Source organism: Microcebus murinus, chromosome 11 (genome assembly GCF_040939455.1).
Source record: "Microcebus murinus isolate Inina chromosome 11, M.murinus_Inina_mat1.0, whole genome shotgun sequence".
Classification (NCBI taxonomy): Eukaryota; Metazoa; Chordata; class Mammalia; order Primates; family Cheirogaleidae; genus Microcebus; species Microcebus murinus.
In genome coordinates this window covers 95144411-95167655 of record NC_134114.1, presented here as the reverse complement: position 1 = coordinate 95167655, position 23245 = coordinate 95144411, and the positions used below count along the sequence as shown (strand labels likewise).

General features: G+C 42.0%; 1 protein-coding gene across 2 annotated transcripts in view; it reads left to right on the top strand.

Moving 5' to 3' along the window:
• Positions 1 to 23245, top strand: part of ZNF608 (zinc finger protein 608) — a 115028-nt gene that overhangs the window by 34613 nt on the left and 57170 nt on the right. For both annotated transcript variants that reach the window (XM_012751782.3, XM_012751781.3), the window contains exon 3: positions 12765 to 13020. In XM_012751782.3, coding sequence (XP_012607236.1) covers positions 12765 to 13020 — 256 coding nt within the window. The remainder of the gene's footprint in view (positions 1 to 12764; positions 13021 to 23245) is intronic.

Genomic DNA, 23245 nt, shown 5'->3' with positions numbered 1-23245 from the left:
TGATAGTAATTCAGTACAATTTTTGATAATACAGGTCTCCTAATGAGAAGAATGGATTTTTTCTTTTTTTTTTTTGTGAGAAGGGATAACACTTCACTTAATAGAGGTTCAAAGTTAGTATTTGCTATCATGAAATTGATTGCAAAAGTTCATCTGTCAAAAACATTCTTAGCTTCCAGGCCATACAAAAATGGGCAGTGGGCCAGATTCGGTCCATTGGCCGTTGTTTGGTAGCCCTTGAATTGGCCTGTGGACTAAGAGAAACCAAAGCAGGGTCAGCTGGCTGTGACATCCGCCTCTGTAACGGCTCATTGCTCTAAGATGGCAAAGGGAGGGTGCTCAAATGGGACTTGTAGGGTGGAAATACCCTGCTATGTAGGGAAAGAGTGAACCTAATTTTAAAGAATACAAGAGTAGCAAGAGAGAGGGGAAGGAGAGAAAGTTTATCTCTGCTCAGAGCTGGACAGTGATTCTTAAGGGGGGGGTGTGCCTTGGACCCAACCAGGACATCACTCTGGGAGGGCCAGGATGGGGGGGGGGGAGGGCCGGTTGAAAAAGCTTATTCAGGATACTCATTGGTTTTGTGATTCAACCTCCTGTAGTGAAGGGCTCCGTGTCTTCTTGGCAGCCACAGAACATGGTACTTGGGACATGGTACTTGGGCATGAGGTCTGATTTCTCAGAGATTGTGAGTTACCTAATAGAAAAAAAGCGACTGTAGCCATGTATAGTGTGGAGTCATTATTTCTTCACCTAGATGGAAACAGAAGGTTCCAGTTGGTGTAGGGGCCGCACCATGGGCCACACTGCCAATGGCTGTTTCACCCTTGGTTAGGGTGAAACTAAGGGAAATGTCAGGAATCTGCAGATTTTCAGAAGGGAGCGGTTTTGCCCTTCTGGTAGGTGGAGGGTAAGGAGGAACCAGCTCCACAGGGTGGACACAGCCTCCTTGAGGCATCTCCATGGTGTTGGACACCGGGCCTCTCAGACTTCTCTCGTGTTAGAGCGTCTCTCTTTAGGTTTCGGTTCCTCTGCTCTTTGGGCTTGCCCATGCCTTGTCAGCTACCCCGCTCCTTCCGCTCTCCCTCTGCCCCGCCGTTGCTGGGTGCATGCTCTGCCCTTCTCCTCACTCGCTTCTGTTCCGCTGAGCCATCGCAGCACTCCTCTGGCTTCGCTGCTTCCTCTGTGCCAGTGACCCTCTCTAGTCTAGATCGTTCTCCTGGGTTCCAAACAGTTCTGTCGTGTGCCTGGCAGACCTTGCCCCACAGGCCGTGCCTGGCAGACCTTGCCCCACAGGCGTTTCTCTGCCCGTCCTCCGTCCCAGGGAATGGCACTCTCACCCACTGAAGCAGACATCTGGGGCTCGTCTTTGAGTGTGCCGTCTGCCCCCACCTTCCTCCCTCCCCACCAGGGGCCATCTCTTCTAGGAGGACTGTGCCGCCTTCCTCCAGTCCCGCCCTGCCTCCTGTGTTTCCCATAGCTCCCAGTATGTGCCTTTTTTATTTACTTTTTAATCAAATGAATAATCTGATCCTCCTGTGTCCCCTACTTAAAATCCTCAGTGCTCTCTTCTGACTTCACAATAAATCAGCAGATTCTTAGCCTGGTTGGGGCTCTTTGTGAGCTCCCTGATTCTCCTGCTCTCCCTGGTTCCCTGCGCTGCGGCGCCTTAACTGAGTGTGGCATCCAGAGTGGCTCAGCTCTGCCTGCGCTCCCGTCCTGTCCCCAGGCCGAGCCCCACAATTCCTTAAAGTCCGCCTCTGCACACCTGCCCCACCCCCTTGGCGCTCCCACAATGCCTGCTGTGTTTGGCAGCCACTGCCTGCCCACCTTGGGCTCCTGGAGCCATGCTTGGCACTTAGTGGCACCTGGCAAAAATTTGCTGGTGAGGGGATGGCTTCGCCAACAGTGAGGCATCTTAAACAGCAACCCTTATAAAGGGGAGAGCACAGGGTTAGTGCAGAGTCTCCTGTCACACACACTAGGTCCTTATGCCACCTGGGACTCACTTGTGGATTTCAGGGCTCTGCAGGAGGAGCTCAGGTAACAGCCTTCAGTCATCTGCCCTCTCCTCTCTGCATTACTCTGTTGAGTTTTATTCTACAGTGGGATTGCTTAGCATGTTTTTATTAAAAAGTTTTTTAAAAATGATGAAAGTAGTACATGCTCATATTAAAATTCAAGCAACATAGAAGGCTATAAAATGAAAAGTGCTTTCCTCTGTATGTTTTTGTGGATAACATTTCTGAAAGGACACACAAGCAACTGTTAGAAGAGGGGTTCTCTCCAGAGAGTGACCTATTGGCTTTTAAAATCTGTTCTCAGGAGGGAAACCAAATTCCGGACTATGAGCTGCTTTTTTTGTTGATGAGTCTGTGAGGAGAAACTTTTACAGGTTTGGGTTATGGTATGGATTAGAACTTGGAGGAGGGCGTGGCAGACCTCCCTGGGGTACCTGCGGCCTCTGGCTTTGCTCCTGACCCTGAGAGGTAACTTCCCACTTAGGGCTTCAGTGTCCTCAGTTTCCAAAATCAGATGTGAAAGCCCACCCTTCCCTTTCTGTAGAGCTGTAGTAGGAATGAATATGCCTTTAAAGTGTCTTCAAAAATAGGTATGTGGATAAGTATTGTGTATGGATGGAGATATTGCACACATGCATGTATGTAGTTATGTATGAAGATATGTATTAGGAGCTTTGTGATTTTCCTTCTCTTTCTAACCATTCCATCTGTGTGATACACTATAGAGAGCTTTGCCCAGTTGTTTTAACTGTGCTTTATATGAAACTAAAATTTCAATACTGTCATTAATTTATTGAAATTGACCAGTGTTTTAGACCAACGTTTGGCAGGTCTGGAGAGAAGAGGGATGAGACATACATGCTAAGCCTCTTAGACACATGTTGAATTTATGTGAGCAATGTTCAGATTTTGCAGGCAGGAAAGTTCATGGTACCAAGATAGTATCCTGGGCAGGGAGTCAAAATTGTCCTCTTCTGTGGCCAACCCATGATGCTTTGAAAAACCAGGTTTGGGACCCTTTTCAAGACACTACCCTAGTTCCCACACAATGTGACTCAGGTACTTCCTTGTCATTTAATTTTTTATGACCACCATGTATTGTGTTTATAGCTTCAATGTCTAAAATTTTAGTTGAAAATACACCATTTAGGTGGTTGTGGGATTCCTTAATGTAAAGTAAGGAAAAGAACTGCTGTTAGTTAAGAGAAATAGGAGTAAGGTAGTGTTTCCCAAATAGGCTTTTCTTTACTTTTTCTCCCTCCTTTCTCCTTTCTTCAAATCATGTCGGCTTCCAGAAGGGTGACGGTGAGAGACCTTCACCCTTTCTCTGATTTCAACCTAATTCCAAGGAGAAATTAGGAGTCACACAGTGTATTTATCAATGGCCAGCATAGGCTAAGATATATGCATCATTCCCATGTTTCGAAACTGACTTGTTGGCTAATATAGGCGCACGCATGTTAAATCTCACTCTTAAGGGATTGGGAACAAGATCTGATTGACGGAAATGGAATTTATGTGGAACTTTTCAGGAATTCAGCTTTGTACAAACAATGGGACTGTTGAAAAGGCTAGTCATTTTTAGTACCTTTACAAGAGTCTTCCTTATTTTTGGCTTATTAACAGTCTTCGGAAATACGATGAGAGGGAATCAAAGAGTCCTTGTGGACCAGATATGAAAGCGCTGAGCATCTGCTGCCTCGATTCAAGGACACCCAGCACTCTGAGCAGTGAGAGATGTCCGCGCACTTCAGGAACAGATTAGGTATCTGGGGCTCAGCAGTAGGCCAAGTTTTTTCCAAAGCACACAAATGAGGCTAAGTATGTGACAACCGACGTGGTGTGGGGACAGTGCTCGAGGCTGCGCCCGCCCCCCCACCAGGGTTGCTTTGCCGTGGAGCTCTACACGGTTATGGGCCTTAGAGGGAGGAATCTGGTTTGCCTTCGTAAGAAAAAAATGTAAGACGCTGAGTTGAGGAGTTTAATTATACGCTATCTTTATATCCTCAGTACCTTCTGTTTTCTTTGAAAAGGGTCAGGGCTAGAGGATGAAGTTAAAAATAGTCCCTGCTGTTCAAAGTGTCTCTGACACAAGTGGCCGGCCATCTGTGCTTTGTGGTCTGAGTACAGGGCCACTTTTGGCAGTCAGGCACGAACAATCAGTGACCCCCTTTCTTACCCACCAGAATGGTGCCATAGAGACCCTGGGTCGTTGGCATTCTGGAATTCCGGCGTGGCTGGGGCCCTGCTGGAAATGGAAGCATCCTTCTTGGCCCTGCTGGTCTTGGGGCCAGAGCCCTGGTCGCACCCCATCCGCGGGCGGCCACAGCAGCCCCGAAGCCATGACAGCACTTCAGCAGTGGGAGCCCGAGCCTTTGGTGGCTTTTTCTTTAGGCAGGGTTGGTCTTCACACGTGGTGATGAGAAGATGGAAATAGTGTTGTTATTCCCAGTCAGCCGGCATGGTTGCAGCTTTTAGAATTGGATGATTTAAAACAACAACAACAATAATGAAACAAAACCTGAGCTTTGGTTTCAGTAGGGTTTTAAAATGAGTTTTCTGAAGAGATTGTACTATTCTAAGCTGTGGGTAATAAAAGGTGATTGAGGTGTGTGGCTTCCAACATGCAGAAAAGGGTTGGAAATTACCTCTGGAGGAAGTTTTCTTTCCGTCTCGTGTTCTGTGTTACATGTAGAAGAATTTACTTTTAACGTTAGACTCTAATGTGGGTTCAAATTCTGGCCTGGCCACCAACCCCTGCGTGACTTTTTTTTTTTTTTTTTTTTTTGAGACAGAGTCTCGCTTTGTTGTCCAGGCTAGAGTGAGTGCCGTGGCGTCAGGCTAGCTCACAGCAACCTCAAACTGCTGGGCTCGAGCGATCCTTCTGCCTCAGCCTCCCGAGTAGCTGGGACTACAGGCATGCGCCACCATGCCCGGCTAATTTTTTATATACATATCAGTTGGCCAATTAATTTCTTTCTATTTATAGTGGAGACGGGGTCTCGCTCTTGCTCAGGCTGGTTTCGAACTCCTGACCTTGAGCAATCCGCCCGCCTCGGCCTCCCAGAGAGCTAGGATTACAGGCGTGAGCCACCGCGCCCGGCCTCTGCGTGACCTTTTAAGTTATGTCGCTTTTCCCAGGTTTCCTTTTCGTCACCTTCAAAATACTTCCCTGGACAATCTTATGAAGATCAAATGAGGGAATGCGCAGTGTAATCTCTGTTACACTCTGTGTGGTAAAACAGCTGTAATCCCTCTATGCCATCTGGGTTAAAAAGTAGCTGCCAATGTTACTGTCTTTTTATAAGAAAGCCCCTGGACTTTGAATCAGAGAGCTTTGGCTTTAAATTTCAGTTGCTTCAAGAGTTGCCCATCCTCTGAGATCTTCAGTTTCTGCCTCTGTATAATGGGAATGTGAGACTTAAAGGAGAAACAAACAGAGGTCCTTAGACCTTTAGTAAGAGTTGGCCTGTGTTGTTTTTGCAGCAAGCTGAAAGCATAAAGCACTTTGATCATGGTTCTGAAAGGAAAAGCTGCTGCTGCATTTAGGAAAGGCGGAATTAGGAATGACCAAAGTACATTCATACACGTTTGTCCAGGAGGGATGGATGTTCAACCTTGGTGATTAATTTTGGAGAAAAGAACAGTGCCTAATTTAAGGAAACAGTTTTTTGTAAGCTTCCCCTGCTTTGCTATTGAAGCAGCAATGTCAGGCAGAAAGGGTGGTTAAAATGCCAAGGAAGAGACTGTGGCAGTGGTCAGTTCCAAAGAGCTGTGGTTTCCTACAAGATAGTACAGTCTCTGTCTAATGCTTTTTTTTTTTTTTTTTTTTTGAGACAGAGTCTCACTTGTTGCCCAGGCTAGAGTGAGTGCCGTGGCGTCAGCCTAGCTGACAGCAACCTCAAACTCCTGGGCTCAAGTGATCCTGCTGCCTCAGCCTCCCGAGTAGCTGGGACTACAGGCATGCGCCACCATGCCTGGCTAATTTTATATATATATTAGTTGGCCAATTAATTTCTTTCTATTTATAGTAGAGACGGGGTCTCACTCTTGCTCAGGCTGGTTTCGAACTCCTGACCTCGAGCAATCCGCCCGCCTCAGCCTTCCAGAGTGCTAGGATTACAGGCGTGAGCCACCGCGCCCGGCTTCTAATGCTTTTTGAATTAAGAGGTGACCATGGACAATCTCACAATAAAGCCAAATACTGGGATATGGAGAAAACGTGAGCATTAACTAGTCATGCCTACCATGCTCATAGGGTGTAAAACTACTGACTCCTGAGTAAAATAAAAGCACCATGTCTCCTCTGGTTGTCAGTGATCTGAGAATCCCAGGATTGAGGGGTTAATCGGAGGATGGGTGTGGAGATTTTTGGCAACAGATGGGAGAAGCCCGTGGCAAGCTCCCCTGCCGGGGTTCAGACTGGACCCAGGGCGAGGGAGGGAGTCTGAGCGTTCAGGGGTCTCCCCTTCTCCCTCTGCCTGGCAGCTGCCTCACGCAGCAGAGCCACCTTGAATGTCCCTTTGTTGGGTCCCTGTGCAGCAGAGTGTTTGCTGGAGCCCTGCCCTGGTGACCCCTCCTCACTGGGTGTCAGTTTCCTGGTACTGAAGCCATCACTGGCCCAAACAGTCAAAGACTTGAGTGACGAGAAGCTGCCCCACCAGCACTCCAGCCTGGAGCCTTCTTGCTCATCAGCATGAAGGAAGTCCTTGAAATAAGGTGAACAGAGAAATATTGCCAGGATTTCTCTGCAGATACCCCCACCCCACCCCCTAGTCCTCTGAATACACACACTAAGTGCCGCTATCTGTGTAAATAACCGTTTCTTCCCCTCCCCTCCCCTCCCCGCCGCCCCTCCCGTGCTCCCAGGCTCTCTCGCGTGATAAATAGCCAGGCTACTGCTCAGCGTGCACCAACACCTGGGAATAATCATGCAAAAATAACAGTGAGAGACTGCCGCGCGTCTGTTCTTGACATTAACTTTCCTCAGTTTGACAGGCTGCCACCACCAGCTGTTAGACTTATGGGTCTTTTTTTTCCACTGGAGATGGCTGCTTTCCTCTTTTGGGTTCTAATAGGTTACATCAGTGTCCCATCAAGATGACAGAAAAGAGCTTTGACAAAAGAACCACTGCTAAAACTGGCCGGTTCTCTGTTCTGATCTTTTATTCCAGTTATTGGTGTTATTAGACTAATAATCCCTCACAGATTTTTAACCCCTTCGGTGCGGCGCTCCCGGCGCGACGCCCGCCCGGCGCGCACTGCGTCTGCGCTGCGCACGGCCCGCGGCGTTTGCTCCCGTGTGACGAGGACAGCTGGAAGCACTGAGAGCTCGCTTCACTTCACAGGCAGCTTTCCTTGTAACGTAAATCAGAACAGGTAACACACACATACATGTTTTCATTACGTTATGTTTAAATGTTCACAATTTTATTTTGATAACTGAAAAATTAGAAAAGTCACATCACTGCTGTCGGCTGAAGTCGCTGCGCGTTCCTCTGTGGCCGTCGACATACCGAAGTGGTTAAATGAGGACTATCTGATTAGAGCTGTATTAGAGTTTCTCCCCTCAGAAAGGTGTTTCTAATTGCCTCTCTTGAATTGCCTTTGGATGCAGCAAATCCTAGCATTTAGCCCCATAGGGCCAAACCATCTATTGATTTCTTATCAGTTCAGGTCTCAAATATATTTGAAATAATGATAATAATATTGACAAAAGCAGTAGCTCCTATTTATTGAGAGCTACTCTGTACCAGGCCCTGAGCTAAGGTTATCTGTATGATGCCATGAAGTAGTCACATGAGCCCGATGTTACTTCCATTTTACAGATGAAGGCGCTGAGTCCCAAAGATCCAGCTGCCTGCCTGAGCTTATGTAGCTGACAGTAGAGCTGGGATTCCAACTCATAAGACCGATTCTTGCACCACCCTGTCTTCACCTAACACCCTGCATTTTGTACTCAGGCCGCCACGAGTGGTCTCTTGGGTGTGGTTCTACAATTACTGTTGTAATTTTGTCCTATTTGGATGATTATTTGGTTAGTGTCACAGTCTCGCCTGCAGAGTAGTCTGTCTGCTAGGGCAGAGACCTGGTCGGTTTGGGCCCCTGTCCAGCAGGTTGCACCGGGCCTGGCACACAGCAGGTGTGCGGTCGTTACTGGTGGATGTGTGCTTGAGTTGAGTGGAGCAGGAAGAGATTTTGCTGTAGTGTAGGACTCATCGGGACCTCTGTGGCAATCCTGTCTTTGCCATGACGTTATGAAACGGGGTGGAGTAAGCAAGCCAGTCAACTGTCGCCAGATGCCAGTGTATGAAAGAAGCTGTATTTTCCCAGGCTGAGCTTCTCAGGGTTAAGCCCTTTTTCTTATACTTTTAACATACTTTAACTGCACTTAACCGTGCATTTGGAGGGGATTATAGATTTATGTTAAATATAGTAGGATATAAAAAGGAGCTTTGTAAGGCTGTGTGCAGGGTTAGGGGACTGTAATATCAGACCTGGGCCTTTTTTTTTTTCAAGCTGGTGTTTACTGGCTGAGAGCTATGCCGAGCATTCGCTCTGCATGAATTATCTCACTGAGTCTTCACTGCAGCGGGGTGTGTGTGTGTGTGTGTGTGTGTGTGTGTGTGCGCTGTTATTATTACTCCCATTTCTGAGATCCAGACACTGAGCCTTAGAGAAGCCCAGTAACCTGCTCAGGGCCCCACACAGCAAGCATATCCATAGGGCCAGAATTTGAACCCAAGCCTGTCTGCTGCTGAACCCCAGGCGCCTTCTGCCTCCTCACTGGAGGAGCCTGTGGAAACTGGGCCGCCCTCGGCTCGATGAGCTTCATTGGTTGAAGAAACTATGGTTCAGGGTATGGATCAGTGACCTGAGAAATCAGGGTGCAATGGAGCTGATCTTTTGTATAACGCAAAAATAACTACTGAAAGTCCTTTAAAATCCTGTTTTACATATGATACATGTGGCTTTGTGTTTGACACTGTGAGATACAAGAGAACTGAAACCTTTGGTGGGGGAACGTCTCCCAATGGGGGCTTTATCTGGTAGATAGAATTGCCACATTCTTTTGAATTATTTCCCCTTCTCCCTCTTTTGTCTCCCAGTGTATGTTGAACTCCTGTACCTTTTCTGCATGCTACTCTTTTATGCTTACCTGGGTTGTCACTGGAGATAGCTTATTGCCCTTGCACAAATATGGGCCACAGTTTCCTCTAGAATGAGTAGCTTGGGCTAGGTGGCTTGCTAGCTGGAGCATTCTATATTTGTCTCAGGGAAAGGCTGGAAGCACAAACTCAAGCTGCCTGTGGCTGAGCAAGTCAGATGGCAAGGCTGAAGTGAAGCTGAGCCTTGTTAGTTGATGCCATGAAGAATGTGGGCCCAGAAAAGCACATTATCTTATTATTATTGTATTATTAATTATTACAGAGTCTTGCTCTGTTGTCCAGGCTGGAGTACAGTGACGCTATTACAGCTCACTGCAACCTCAAACTCCTGGGCTCAAGGGATCCTTCTGCCTCAGCCTCCCGAGCAGCTGGGACTACAGACGTATGCCACCATGCCCAGCTAACTTTTTATTTTTTGTAGAGACAAGGTCTCCCTATGTTGCCCAGGCTGATCTTGAACTCTTGGCCTCAAGTGATCCTCCAGCCTCAGCCTCCCCAAGTGCTAGGATTATAGGTGTGACTGACTGCACCTGGTCTCAATTATTATTTTAAGAGATAGTGGAAGTTTAGACTTTTCTCTAATTTTTTAAGTGTTGGTAAAAAATTGGAATGTCTTAAAAAGTAATATGCCTGCCAAATAAAACACTTCTGGGAATGGCTGTGATGCCCCACTCCCTAAACCCCTGTTCCACTTTGTGACTTCTAGGGAAAAGGGGCTTGCAGTAGACCACATGATGATCTTTGTGCTCCACTTCTTCCCCCAAATCTACAAATCCCACAGGGAGTGAGGGGAAGAAGAGGTTCCCTCTTCTCTCATTGGTAGTGTTCATCCATAGCAGCTATGGGGGTGGCAGTTTTGAGCGACCATGAGAAAGCCCTAGTAGAAAAACTAAGAGAGAAATTCACTTGTGTAAGTCAAAGAGTTGAGCCTTTAAGACAATATATCTATTGGGTTTAGGGGTTTTAGACTATGACCACTTTGGGGCACTATTTATGGTTAAGTTCATATTTATAGCCAAACTCTCTGAACCTTAGCTTTCTTATTTTAAAACATGTTGGACAGGGCTCCAAGGTCCCTTCTGTAAATATCATCAGTTAAAGTTTATCATTACATTTGGATTGTGTTGATGGAAATAAACACAGTTAACTTACAAGTAGGCCCAAAGTACCATAGCTTTTCCCCTCAAGCCATCTGGATTCTTTAGAAATTTCATCTTGGAAATTATGTAAATATTCCAAATAGTATGTGTGTATATGTGTATACAAATATATCGATAGGTGGGGTTATGTTGAAATAGGGATTTAGTGTAGCAACTGCTGTGATAGGATTTCTCACCAATATTAGAAGGCTGAATATACATTTTGCAGTTGAGAGAAATGGATCTCAGACGGGTTAAATGACTCTCCAAGGTCACAGCTATTTAGTGTTAGAGTTGGGGCCAAAATCCTAGTGTCAACATGTTCTGCCCCCATAATTCTTGCATTCATTGCCCTATTGTGTCCTCATCTGCAAATCTGAGAATTGATTCTCTTACAAGACTACTCACCTCTTTAATTTGATTCCATTTTCTTGCACATCCAATTGAAGCTATATTCTCTCTCTTGCTATTAATGTAGGCTGTTGTTCAGGTGATGTAAAGAATATTTTCAGAGCATTATTCCATTTTGTCTTTTCAATTTATATTTGTAGCATCAAATTGCATGCAGTCAATTTACAACTAACTATACAAATTAAGACGTTGAGAAGCATGCAGAAAAATGTAGTAGAAGCTGGTTTATAATTTTCCTTGGTCTTTTTTTTTTTTAGATTCTAGAATTGAGTCAAATTTCACACGATCTTTTAGTTATAATAAAGACTACAACGTAGCATTGCATTTTTTGCTCTTTAAATTTCCTCTTGCAGAACCCCTTTCTTCATTTGTCAGCTCAGTTTTAAAATAAGAACTATCAATGCGAACTTTGATCCACATTAAGTTACGTTTACACAAAAGCATAAATCACCATATCTGGAGTTTGGGGCTGTTAAATGCTTTTCTTCCTTGGGCTCTGTGATCAAGAATGCAGAACAATAAAAAGCATGGAGCAAAAGAAGTTTTATGGCAGCTTTGAGAGCAGGAAATTAAGTTTTTTTTTAACATGCAGATGGGTGAAAGGCTGTTCTATTGCATCTTGGATCACTCAGGCAAGTGAACGTCAGTTTATCATTTTAGTGAAATGCAAACTGTAGAAATAGTTCCTACAGTCATATGAACAAGGAGCCCACACAGATGACTGCTTCAGCTGTTTAACTAGGAGCACACTTCCTCTTATAACTCTCTTGAAATATACTCTTTGTTTTGTTTTTTTTTAAACAACAAAGACTATATAATATTATGTCTGTAGCCAAGTGGCTATAAAGGATAATTTATAAAAGGATAACTGTGAGTATATGAACAACAAAAGAAGATAGAATTTTATAAGAATGACCTTCTATGTGTCCTTTTTATATATATGATGTTTTAGCCCAACTGATCATACACACAAGCAAGGTATATTGGGTTGTGTCTATGTGCAAAACCGAGACATGGGTAATCTGGAGTCCTGCTACAGGCTTTGCATTTGGCTATTCTGTAGCGGTCTGAAAATGGGCCAAATGATTGAATGGGTTGCTGTGCCTGTTCAGTACATGCAAAGCCTTTGGTTGCATTATGGCCAGACTTCTAAACTTTTTGTGATGAAGAGCTCCCTTTGCTGCTTTCCTGGGGATAGGGGTGCATGGGAGATATCATTGCAACACAAGATTTTGTACTTGGCTGTAATTTCTATTTCCTGGATTTAGAGAGAGGGCTACTGAACTTTGATCAGACTCATCAGGGATCTTTAGAAGTTGAACCACTGAAAGATTTGTACATTGGAGAAACTCAAGTTCTGTTAATGTTGGGCACACACATTTACTTCTCCTTTTACATGAATTCTGCTAAACTTTGCAATAGAATACTTAATTAGGAGTTTACACTTAATACATGCTAATGATATCCAGTTTATGTGTTTCAGTGTATGTAATCAAGTTTATATATTTTATATATCCAGCAGAGTAAGTTAATATATTTCAGTGGTGATTTAATTTATTATGGTTTATAAAGTACTTTCAAAACAATTTTAGTCTAGTTCCTATACTTAAATGTCCAATGATGTATTTGTTACTGTTTATTAGTGTTTATTGGTGTTTCTCCTTTAGAAAATGTTATAATTTTAAAAATAAGATTTCATTCCAAGTGGGAAAGAGCTTTAATTCCGTAAAGCGTATTTCATTCACATCTGCTGGGACTAACAGTTGTCCATTGATGAATTTAGAACAGTGAAGGCCTATGATTCTGGAATCTAGTGCTCTAATGTTTAACCTTGTTTGGCATAAAAATTAAAATGCTCATTTCTATTCTACTTTATATTTTGGCACCATTAAGACACTCAAAACATATTATAATTGCAAATGGAATTTGGAATGGTGATGTATTCTAGAAGTGATGTAAACAGATTGCATTAAGAGGAATTCACAGAATGCAGCGCCACTGCAGTAAGCCTGTCTGTCTTTCAGGTTGACCCCCTGTTTACAGTGCCCGCACCGCCTCCGCCGATTTCCAGCAGTCTCACGCCTCAGATTCTACCCTCCTACTTTTCCCCATCTTCATCCAATATTGCAGCACCAGTCGAACAGCTTTTGGTTCGGACTCGTTCCGTGGGTGTCAATACATGTGAAGTCGGAGTAGTGACAGAGCCGGAGTGCCTGGGGCCCTGTGAACCTGGGACCAGTGTGAATTTGGAAGGGATCGTGTGGCATGAAACAGAAGAAGGTAAATATAATTTGTTTATTTTTATATATTTCTCCATGCCCTCTTCCCCATGATGTGTTAATGTCCACTTGTGAGCGGAATTTGTTCCATGGTATTCAGAGAGGAAAGAAAAGTGGTTTTTATGCTGTCTGGATTTGTGTTGAAATAAGAACTACGTTTGTCTTCTTGTTCATGGCTGCTTTTGCATTCAAGATGAGTCAGTGTCTCTAAAAGTGATTCTCCACTTTTAAGTGCTAACGTGGAAGGACTGTGGGAAGCAGGGTCAGGATTTACCTTTCCCCTGAAAGGTGCTGTGGAAATTGGGAAGGATATAGTACCTTAAGTTTAGTTTATTCTTGCGGTGCAAACCAATCTGTCTTGACATGGTTGTTTTTGTGTCATAGAGGTTTATATTTACCTTCTGAATTGAGCAAGGGTTCTTGCACATGGCAAGGATCATTGTCATGATGTGGCTGTGGCTGGTTGGTGCTCAGAGCTAATGAAGCCAAGGTCAAAGGCTTCAGCCCTAGTTAAGGCAGTCACTTCTCTTCTATGGCCAGAGACATAGAACCTTTCCTGCACCTTAACTTAGCAAGCCATTTGGCAAGTGCAGTCCATTAGTCACAAGAGAAACAAGGTTCCAGAGAAATGGATGAGGATTAATCCATCATTGCTATTGGAAATATAAATCAGAGCATATGCGTTGCTGATACAGTGGATCCAAATCATGGTTGGCGACATCTCATAGCACACGACCATCAGGTACAGAGTGCTTCGATACCAGTGCCATTAATAGCCTCACCGATAATTGAAAACTAACTATAAGGGAGAAAGCTGCATTGCTCCACTGGGGAACAAGTAGAAAAGAAGTAGAGAAATCGTGCCCCAGCGTATAGCAGGGGAACAAGGAGAATGAAGAACAAAGAGAAGTTTTTTTCCCGTTAAGCCAGATTGGTCAAGGGTAAAGGAGATGCCAGTTGTCACTCTCATGGTCATTTTCAGAGGAGTAAGGACAAGAATGAGGATAATAGAAAGGATCTGAGACTCAAAATCAATCATTGGGTTTCTCTGAATAGGGGGGAAAATTGAGGGCCAAAACCCAAAGGGAGAAGGTAAAATATATGCAAAATAGGGATGGGAAAGGAGAATAGATTGAGGATAATTGCTGGGCAAGTAGTTCAGAAAAAAATAGTTAAGGATAGTGACACACTGGAGAATGAAAGAAGAAAATAAAAACGAACAATGAAAATCAGGCGACAGGTTGTTAGAAGGCGGAGAACAGCTCAAGCTGTTTCAAGATAGAAAAACAAAGATTCTTAGAGAACTCCGAATTCTATGTATTACATGAAATATACTCTTATGGCATATATTTTGTAAATAAAACAGTTTTGTAGATAGCATCAGTAAGGAAGAAGAAAGAACTATACAAGAAGCAATCAGGGAAAGGGAATGACAGTAGTAGCCATGGTGAGCTTTCCTTGTTTGCTCAAATGGAAGTGATTAAAATTTACTTTTGGCTTTAAACATTTTTGGGTTTTGGGTCTCCTCCCTCTTTATCCTTTTAATTTGGGTTTTTCAGTTATTTTGGGAAGCCATTTAAAACCATACTGTGGAACCACATTGGGAGGAATTGATGTAGGAGGAGCCAACATTAAATTTTTCTCATCTTGCTTGTCTGTTCAGACACCCCCTGTGGCGAGGGTTCCTGTGGGGAGCAAGCTTCCATTGCCTCTCTTTGGGTTGTGCAGTTTGTGTCCCTTAGATTTTTCCTAAGGCACAAGTAGTGGATAAGGGTGATACCTCAATTGAAAAGTATAGAACAGGAGTCAAGACACTAATAAGGTCACAATTAATTCATTTAGGTGCAAATTTTCAGAAACAGAAAAAGCTTTGGAAAGAGTAGGGGTTAATATCCATGAACTTGAACATCAGATTTTCTTGTACTTGGATAATTTCCTCATTAGGGTGAAGTGCTGTCTTCCCATTTCTTAGCTGTGACTTAGTGCCAGTCAGTTTATTACTTGTCATGATTTTATTTATTCAAGTGTGGGACAGGACTGAGTTCCTGCAGTGTGACCTCACTGGGTGGTAGATGATGTAAAATTAGCCATAAACTCTGGAACAGCTGTAAGGCTTGGGTTATTTTTCACTTTGCTTAGAAGTTAGCTTAGTTTTGATTAACCCTTAGGCTCTAATAAAAGATAGGATTATTCAGAAAAAAATCTGTGTTGAAAAACTACAGGCAGTACATGAATCAATGTGGAATTCTGATACTCTGGACATAAAGAGCTTTAAGGTATTATTATTACTATTATTTTTTGATAGTCATGTACATAAAGCCTTGCCAGTTCTACCTCATGCTTTGAAAAATTGGCCTCCTGAGTCCGGCGTGGCTGCTTTTATGTGCTGTGATCCACCCATCTCTGTGGATATCTTCGTGCATGCATGCCCATGGCTCTAGAAGGTTTTCAGGCCTTCGGCAGCTCCAACCTCCTCTTTACTGCCTCACATTTTCCAGGATTTGGAATGTGTGGATGTTTACTGTGGTGACAAGAGGGAGCTGGAGCTGTTAATAGAGTTATTCTTGCTGAATAAACTAAACTTCTGACCTCCGTAGAATGTAAGAACTCGTCTTAGTTAAAGGCCGAGGTCATAAGATGTGTGTTCAGAGTGCAGTCATTTTCAGGAGTGTTCCATTTGCATTTTTTCTCACTACATGTGTTTAAAGCTCTTGTACCAATTTAAAATTAAACCCATTTGACCATTAATTTTTCCCATTCGGGAAAAACAAAGAGAAACGCAGAGCAAACATGTTTGGAGCCAGTTACTTGGCAGAGCTGAAAGAGGTGGATGTGGGGTGGGGCGGGGGTGGGGTGCAGGCTGCAATAGTGGTATGAGGTTCCACTCACTAAGAGCTTCAAGATAAGCACTTATAAAACTGTCAGGTGCCTTTGACTAATGTCCTGTAGATTGAGTTGGATAAAATCCTTTCCCAGGTATTTTCATTTTGAGTGTATTGTATAACTGGTAGTGTTTTCCACAAACATAATTTGTTGTATGCACTCACAAGTGTACGGAGATTGTAGATGTGCCTGTGTTTTAAGATTGTAGAATTTTAAGAGTTCATATCTGCAGTCCTTGGGGAATTTTGAATATTTTTGTGATTTCTTTGGATGGTGGTGGGGAACAGCAAGACTGGAATATGAAATCTCTACTTAATACTTCATTGTTTCTTGTGCGTGGAATTCCTCTTTAGAGGAGGGTTCTTTTAGTCACAGTGTTTCCCCGTAGAGTCACTGCCAGCACAGTGAAGTCCTGGTTGTCTAAGAACCCAGCTGTGCTCAGGAACAAAGTGTTACTAGTCAAGTTCCTTCTGGAAAAAATTAGTGGGTTTCAGATCATGCTTAATAGGAGAGAAAACTATCACTGCATTTGGATGTTTGGTTATTCTACTCTGATCATTTTCCTTTAAGGTGAATGCATAGAAGCAATGATGTATTGTACAAAATTACTCACAGATGTTGGAAAGAATTTCCTTAGCATTTCATTTCTGACATTTGGGACACACATGCCCATGTATAGTTGTTTGAAAATTTACTCCTTTTTTGGGAGAAAAAAACAAAAAAACCAGAAAACAAACCAGAAAAAGCATGATGTATACAGCAATGTGTATAAATACATATGTGTTGAACTTGGCTTTTTAGCTCTCCTGAATGTGTTTTTCTTTTGATTTTTATTGAATCACGTTTCTTATTGCTTTGTTTTGTTTTTCGTTTGTTTGTTTGTTTTTGCCATACCTGAGAACATACTAGGTTCACCTGCATCCATCATTATATGACTGTCGTTCACTACTGCTCTGCCACTTGGGCATTCCTGACCCCTTTACTTTCCTAGTGGTTAAGCAAAACCACAGAAGAAAAGAAAGTAAGAGAAATAAAACTAGTATCTGCTAGTGATAGCCTTTTAAACATATATCGGCTATAGGACAGCATTTCTCAATGCTGTGCCTTTGAGTCACCTGGGGAGCTCTAAAAACGTGGAACTGCCCCAGACATTTAATTGGTCTAGTTTGGCATTGTGGTCTGGTTTGGTGACCTGGCATTGGTGTTTTGTCAAAGCTCCCCAGGTGATTCTAATGTACAAACAAGGTTGAGAACCACTGTCTAGGGAAAGAGTGGATGGCCTAGCTTTGTGCAAGTTTCTTTACCTTTTCCTTTTGAAGAAGCCACATTTGTTACTGCCTTACTTGCTCAGGTATAAGATGAACAGGAACACCTGCCCTGTTTTCCTCCTGGGGGAAGTAGATAGTGTCTGCCAAGATGCTGTAGTGTGGCAGATGAGCACGCTGGTTTAGATAGCGGCCAGTGAGAAAGAGGGCCCTCAGCATGGACTCTGCGGAGAATTTGAGGGGCTGCATGGACAGCCATTGGTACCACTCTTCCTATTATTAATGTGGTGGTGGACCTGACTGTTGATGTCTCCAGTGAACAAGGCACAATACTTGTATTTCTGTGTGGTCTCTGCTGAATTACTTTTGAAATGGTTCATAAACACATAGTATTGAGGAAAATTGTTAATATAGCAAAGGATTATACTCAGAATCAGCCAGTTTTCAGAGGGGACAATGGAAATAAAAATGGCAACTTATGATAGGATGATTTTAATGAGCAAACTTAACACCAGGTGTGAGAGGAAGGAAGCATGCTTGTTTATGTGTGGTCCTTCACCTATGTTCTTTGGTTTTCCAAGGAAAGAAAAGCGATTTGGGGAATTAATATTTTCAGAGTAATTAATTGGAGAAATAAGCAATTCTCTTTTAAGCTACCAAAGATGTTTTTGAGTTCTTCTGCTTGTCCTTTATCTCCAGTCATAAAGACGATAGCATTTAAATGTGCACTGTAGGGGGTTTCTAGGTAATTCATCAAAAGGCAAATGATTCTGCATAACAGAGGGTGACTCTAATGTATAGTATTGTTATTCCTATTCTGCAGTATTTACTTACCAATCTTATTACTTAAAATAGAACATTTATTTTTAAATTTTAATTAATTTGAGATGAGATTAAACAAGCTTACTTTGTATTTTTAGTAGCAGCATGGAGTTGGTGCAGTACTTTACTGAATGAAATATTATTTATTGAGGTATATCCCAGTGATTTTATAAATTCAACTTTGATTCACTAGGGGATAATCACTTTCAGCTTCTGTATTTTATTACCCCCCAAATCAGTGATGATTAAAACAGTGCCCAGTATCTGAGTTTGGCGGGCAAGCATGATTGTTTAATCACTGTGCTAGTAAGAAAAAGGGTCCAGCCTTGAACCTCAGCATGAACTTTTCCTTCACCTTCCTGGGCCATCCTGCAGTGGGGGCTGCCAATGAAAGTGTGGATGATTCCTGGAGGTCCATCACCATTGGTGGCAGAGCAGCTCAAAGGTGGCTGTGTACTTACGTGCATGAGTGCCGTCCACTTTCACATGAAAAAAGCACCCCAAATAAAAAAATCAGGTCTATACCTTTGCTGAACCATATACCATCTTAGTTACCTCTGATTATTCTGAGTACAGTGATGAACTCAGAAAATTTATTTTTTTAAATAAATAAAATTGGATTAAGGGTATATAATAAACAACAAAATTCATCAAAGTATTTTCAAGATTAATGAAACTAGGCCAGGTGTGGTGGCTCACAGCTGTAATGCCAGCACTGTGGGAGGCCAAGGTGGAAGGGTCTCTCGAGCCAGAAGTTCAAGAGCAGCTTGGAAAACATAGTGAGACCCCCATTTCTATAAGAAATACAAAAAACTAGCTGGTGGCTGCAGTCATTCGTACCTGTAGTTCTAGCTACTCGGGAGGCTGAGAAGGGAGGCTCTCTTGAGCCCAGAAGTTCAAGGCGGCAATGAACTATGATCGCACTGCTATACTTCAGCTTGGGCAACAGAGCAAGACGCTGTTGCTAAAAAAAAAAGAAAAGAAAAAAAAAGGTTAATGAAACTAATGTTACCAGCCTCACAGAAAAATATAAAGAGTAAAAATAGAGGACAGATCTTCAAATAGGCATAGACATTCAATAAATATTTGTTGAATGAAGGAGAGAGAAAGGAAGGAAGCAATTTTCCTAGGTTTTGTGCTGTTTTCCTCGGTATTGCTTTACTCTTGCACCTACTTGTTTTCTGCTTTACTGATGCAGTAATGCAGCCAAAATTTGGATATGATGAGTGATTGTGTGTTTTGCTGGAAAGCAACAACATAGTCATTTTATACCCTTTGTCAATCTGAAAAATATACTGCTGTTAGGTAGGATTCAGCTTAATGTTTCTAGACTAAATTTTTTTTTGGTGTTATTTGTGTAATATTTTGGTGGTGACATTAGGTGTTACTGAAGCGATAAGGTTTGAATTTACTGTGTAAAGGCATTGTTACCTTTTTGTTGGTTGATTTAGCCAGACTTATTCTTACATGTAAATACAGAATGTAAAACTAATGTTCTCTTAGGATTTAGGTGTGGTAAATGACTTAAGTTGTTCGGTAAGACTTGCGTGCACGTGTGTGTGTGTGGTATTATTGTCCCATCTGCTTGTTTATCTTTACCCTGTAAAGAAGGAGTTGGCAAGAAAATCTTGAAAGTATCTTAATATTATAGTGACTTTGAACTGAAGATACATTTTCTAATTACAAAATGGAGATTGGTTGCAAAGAATAGCTGTTGCTCCCTTAAGCATATTGATTAAAGTATTTCATTGACCTTTTTTGTGTGTGTACAATTTTTTATAACAGCTTTATTGAGATAGAATTCACACAATGTACAATCCACCCATTTAAAGAATACAACTCAGTGGTTTTTAGTTTATTCAGAGTTGTATAGCCATCACCAAAACTAATTTCAAACACTTTATTTACCCCAGAAGAAACCCCATATCCATCAGCAGTCACTACCACTTAGCCCAGTCCCCCCATTTCATTGACTTTTACATCATTATCTTTGATTCTTTGTTGTTTTTTTGTGTGAACATGTGTATGGATAAGAGAAGGGACTGGTTGTTGATTTGTTAGTACTTACTAATCGCCAGGCATTGTGCTGGGCATGCTTGCCAGGTAATGGTTTCCTTTAATCCCCAGAACAAAGTCTAAAATAAGCTTCCTATTGTTACCTATATTTAATAAAGGAGATTGACCAGTCCCAGGCTGCACACTTGGTGAGTGGGGGAGTCTGCATTTGAACCCACTGCGGTTGAACTTTCAGAGCCCTCTCTTCACACCATTCCTGGGAGTTCTGGATTGGGATTTCTATCCCTGCTCAAAAGCTCCTGTGTGTTTCACAAAGTGCTCTTTTGAAAGAGGAAGCCAAATGTGATGTAATAACTGGAGTTTATTTTTAAGCACAGAATGATAGGAATTTCTTTATAGTTCTAGCATCTGATTTTGGCAGCAGTACTTGAATCAGCTTCAGCTGGGTTGATGTATACAAACCATCCCTTTCAGCCCCACTATGCTGTGAGCTTCTTAAGTGCACAGATTCCATCTGTTTTGTTACTGTTGGATCCTCAGCGCCTGGCACAGAGTAAGCACGCCATACATATTTGCTGAATGTTGAATAAATTCATAGAACAAAGTGATATGGTCTTGATACCTGTTTAAGTTTTAGTAGTGTAGCTTTTTAGTGAGGGATATGTTACTTTTAAATTAAGTTAGACAATTGAAAATTTAGTCTGAGAAATCTACTTTGTCACTGATTTTTTAAAATCCATTATAAAGCGTGATTTCATGTTATTTGCGCTTTCAACTTGCTATTGTTTGGTTAATCAATACAAAAAGGGAGAAACAAAATACTTGGCATGCTTTTTCCCTTAATCATTAATATGCTCAATATGGTTTTTATTTTCTGATTATAAAAGGAATACATGGCCATGTTTTAGGACATTTGGGAAAAAAAGTAAAAATGTAGAAGGGAAAGAAATCTATAATTCAGGTGACCACTTAGTTCACTGTCTTAGCTTTTTAAAAAATTGTTAACTATAGGTACAGTGTTATACAGCAGATCTCTAGAGTTTAGTCACACAGCTAAAAGTTACATAAATAGGAAATTGTTGAATAGCAATTTCCCATTTTCCTCTCTATGCAGTCCCTGGTAACCACCATTCTACTCTGCTTCTATGTGGTTGACTACTTTAAATACCTTATATAAGTGGAATCCATGTGACTGTCTCATGTCACTTAGCAAAATGGTTCATCCATGTTGTCACATATGGCAAGATGTCCTTTTTAAAAGCTTAATAATATTCCAGTGTGTGTATATTCCTTATTGTCTTTGTCTTTCTTTTCTTTCATCCATTGATGGAAACATAGGTTGTTTCCAAGTCTTGGCCGGTGTGAATAGTGCTGCAGTGACATGGGAGTGCACTGGATCTGTTTGAGATCCAGAATTCAATTCTTTTGAAAAATACTCAGAAGGAAAATTGCTGTCTTTTAGTTCTTTAATGATAACCATCCTAATAGGTATAAGGTGATATCTCATAATGGTTTGATTGCATTTCCCTGATGGTTAATGATGCTGAGCATCTTTTTACATACTTGTTGGCCATTTGTGTGTCCTCTTTGGAGAAAGGTCTGTTTAAGTCTTTTGCCCATTTTTAAATTGAGTCATTTGTTTTTTTGCTATTGCTTTGAAGGAGTTCCTTATATATTTTGGATATTGACCGCTTACCATATACAGGGTTTGCATATATTTCCTCCCATTCCTTAAGTTGCCTTTGTACCTTGTTGTTTCCTTTACTGTGCAGACCGTTTTTAGTTCTATGCAGTCCCACTTGTATTTGTCTATTTTTGCTTTTGTTGCCTGTGTCTTAGCTTTCTAATATGTATTTTTAAAACATAGTTGAGATCATTCAGTGGATACACTATTTTGTTAGAGACTTTTTTTTTTTTTTTTGAGAATTGCTCTATTGCCTGGCTTAGAGTGCAGTGGCATCATCAGAACTCACTTCAACCTCAAACTCCTGGGCTCCAGTGGTTCTCCTGGCTCAGCCTCCTGAATAGCTAGGACTACAGGTACAAGCCACCATGTCTAGCTAATTTATTTATTTTTTGTAGAGACAAAGTCTATGTTACCCAGGCTGGTCTTAAACTTCTGGCCTCAAATCATCCTCCTGTCTTGGCCTCCCAAAGTGGTAGGATTATAGGTGTGAGCCACCACGCCTGGCCTAAAGACTATTTTTTAAGAGCAGTTTCAGGTTCACAGCAAAATTGAAAGGAAGGTACAGAGAGTTCCCATATACTCCCTGCCCCTACATATGCATAGCTTCTTCCACCATCAGTGTCCCCTACCGTAGTGGTACATGTGTTATAGTTGATGAACCTACATTGACACATCATTATCACCCAAAATTATATTAGGGTTCACTCTTGGTATTGTGTAATCCATGGGTTTAGACAAATGTATAATAACATGTGTTCACCATATAGTATCATATAAGGTATTTTCACTGCCCTGAGAGTCCTCTGGTGCTCCACCTATTCATCTCTCCCTCCCCTCTAAGCTCTGGCAGCCATTGGTTTTTTATTGTTCTCCATTGTTTTGCTCTTAAAATATCATATAGTTGGAATCATACACTATGTAGCCTTTTCAGATTGGCTTCTTTAACTTAGCAATATGCATTTACGTTTCTTCCATGTCTTTTCATGGCTTGATAGCTATTTCTTTTGAGTGCTGAATAATATTCCATTGTATGGATGTCTCACAGTTTATGTATCCATTCACTACCGAAGGATATTTTGATAGCTTCCAAGTTTGGCAATTATTAACAGCACTGCTATAAACATCTGTGTGTAGGTTTTTGTGTGGACATAAAGTTTTCAGCTCCTTTGGGTAAATATCAGGGAGTGCAAATTGTTAGATCGTATGGTAAGAGTATGGTTAGTTTTTTAAGAAACTGTCAAACTGTCTTCCAAAGTGCTGTACCACTTTGAATTTCCACAGGCAATGAGTAAGAGTTCCTGTTACACTACATCCTTGTCAGCATTTGTTGTTGTCACTGTTCTAGATTTTGACCATTCTGATAAGTATATGATGGTGTCTTGTTTGTTTGTTTGTTTGTTTGTTTGTTTGTTTGTTTGTTTGTTTTGAGACAGAGTCTCACTCTCTTGCCCAGGCTAGAGTGCTGTGGTGTCAGCCTAGCTCACAGCAACCTCAGACTCCTGGGCTCAGGTGATCCTTCTGCTTCACCCTCCCAAGTAGGTGGGATTGCAGGC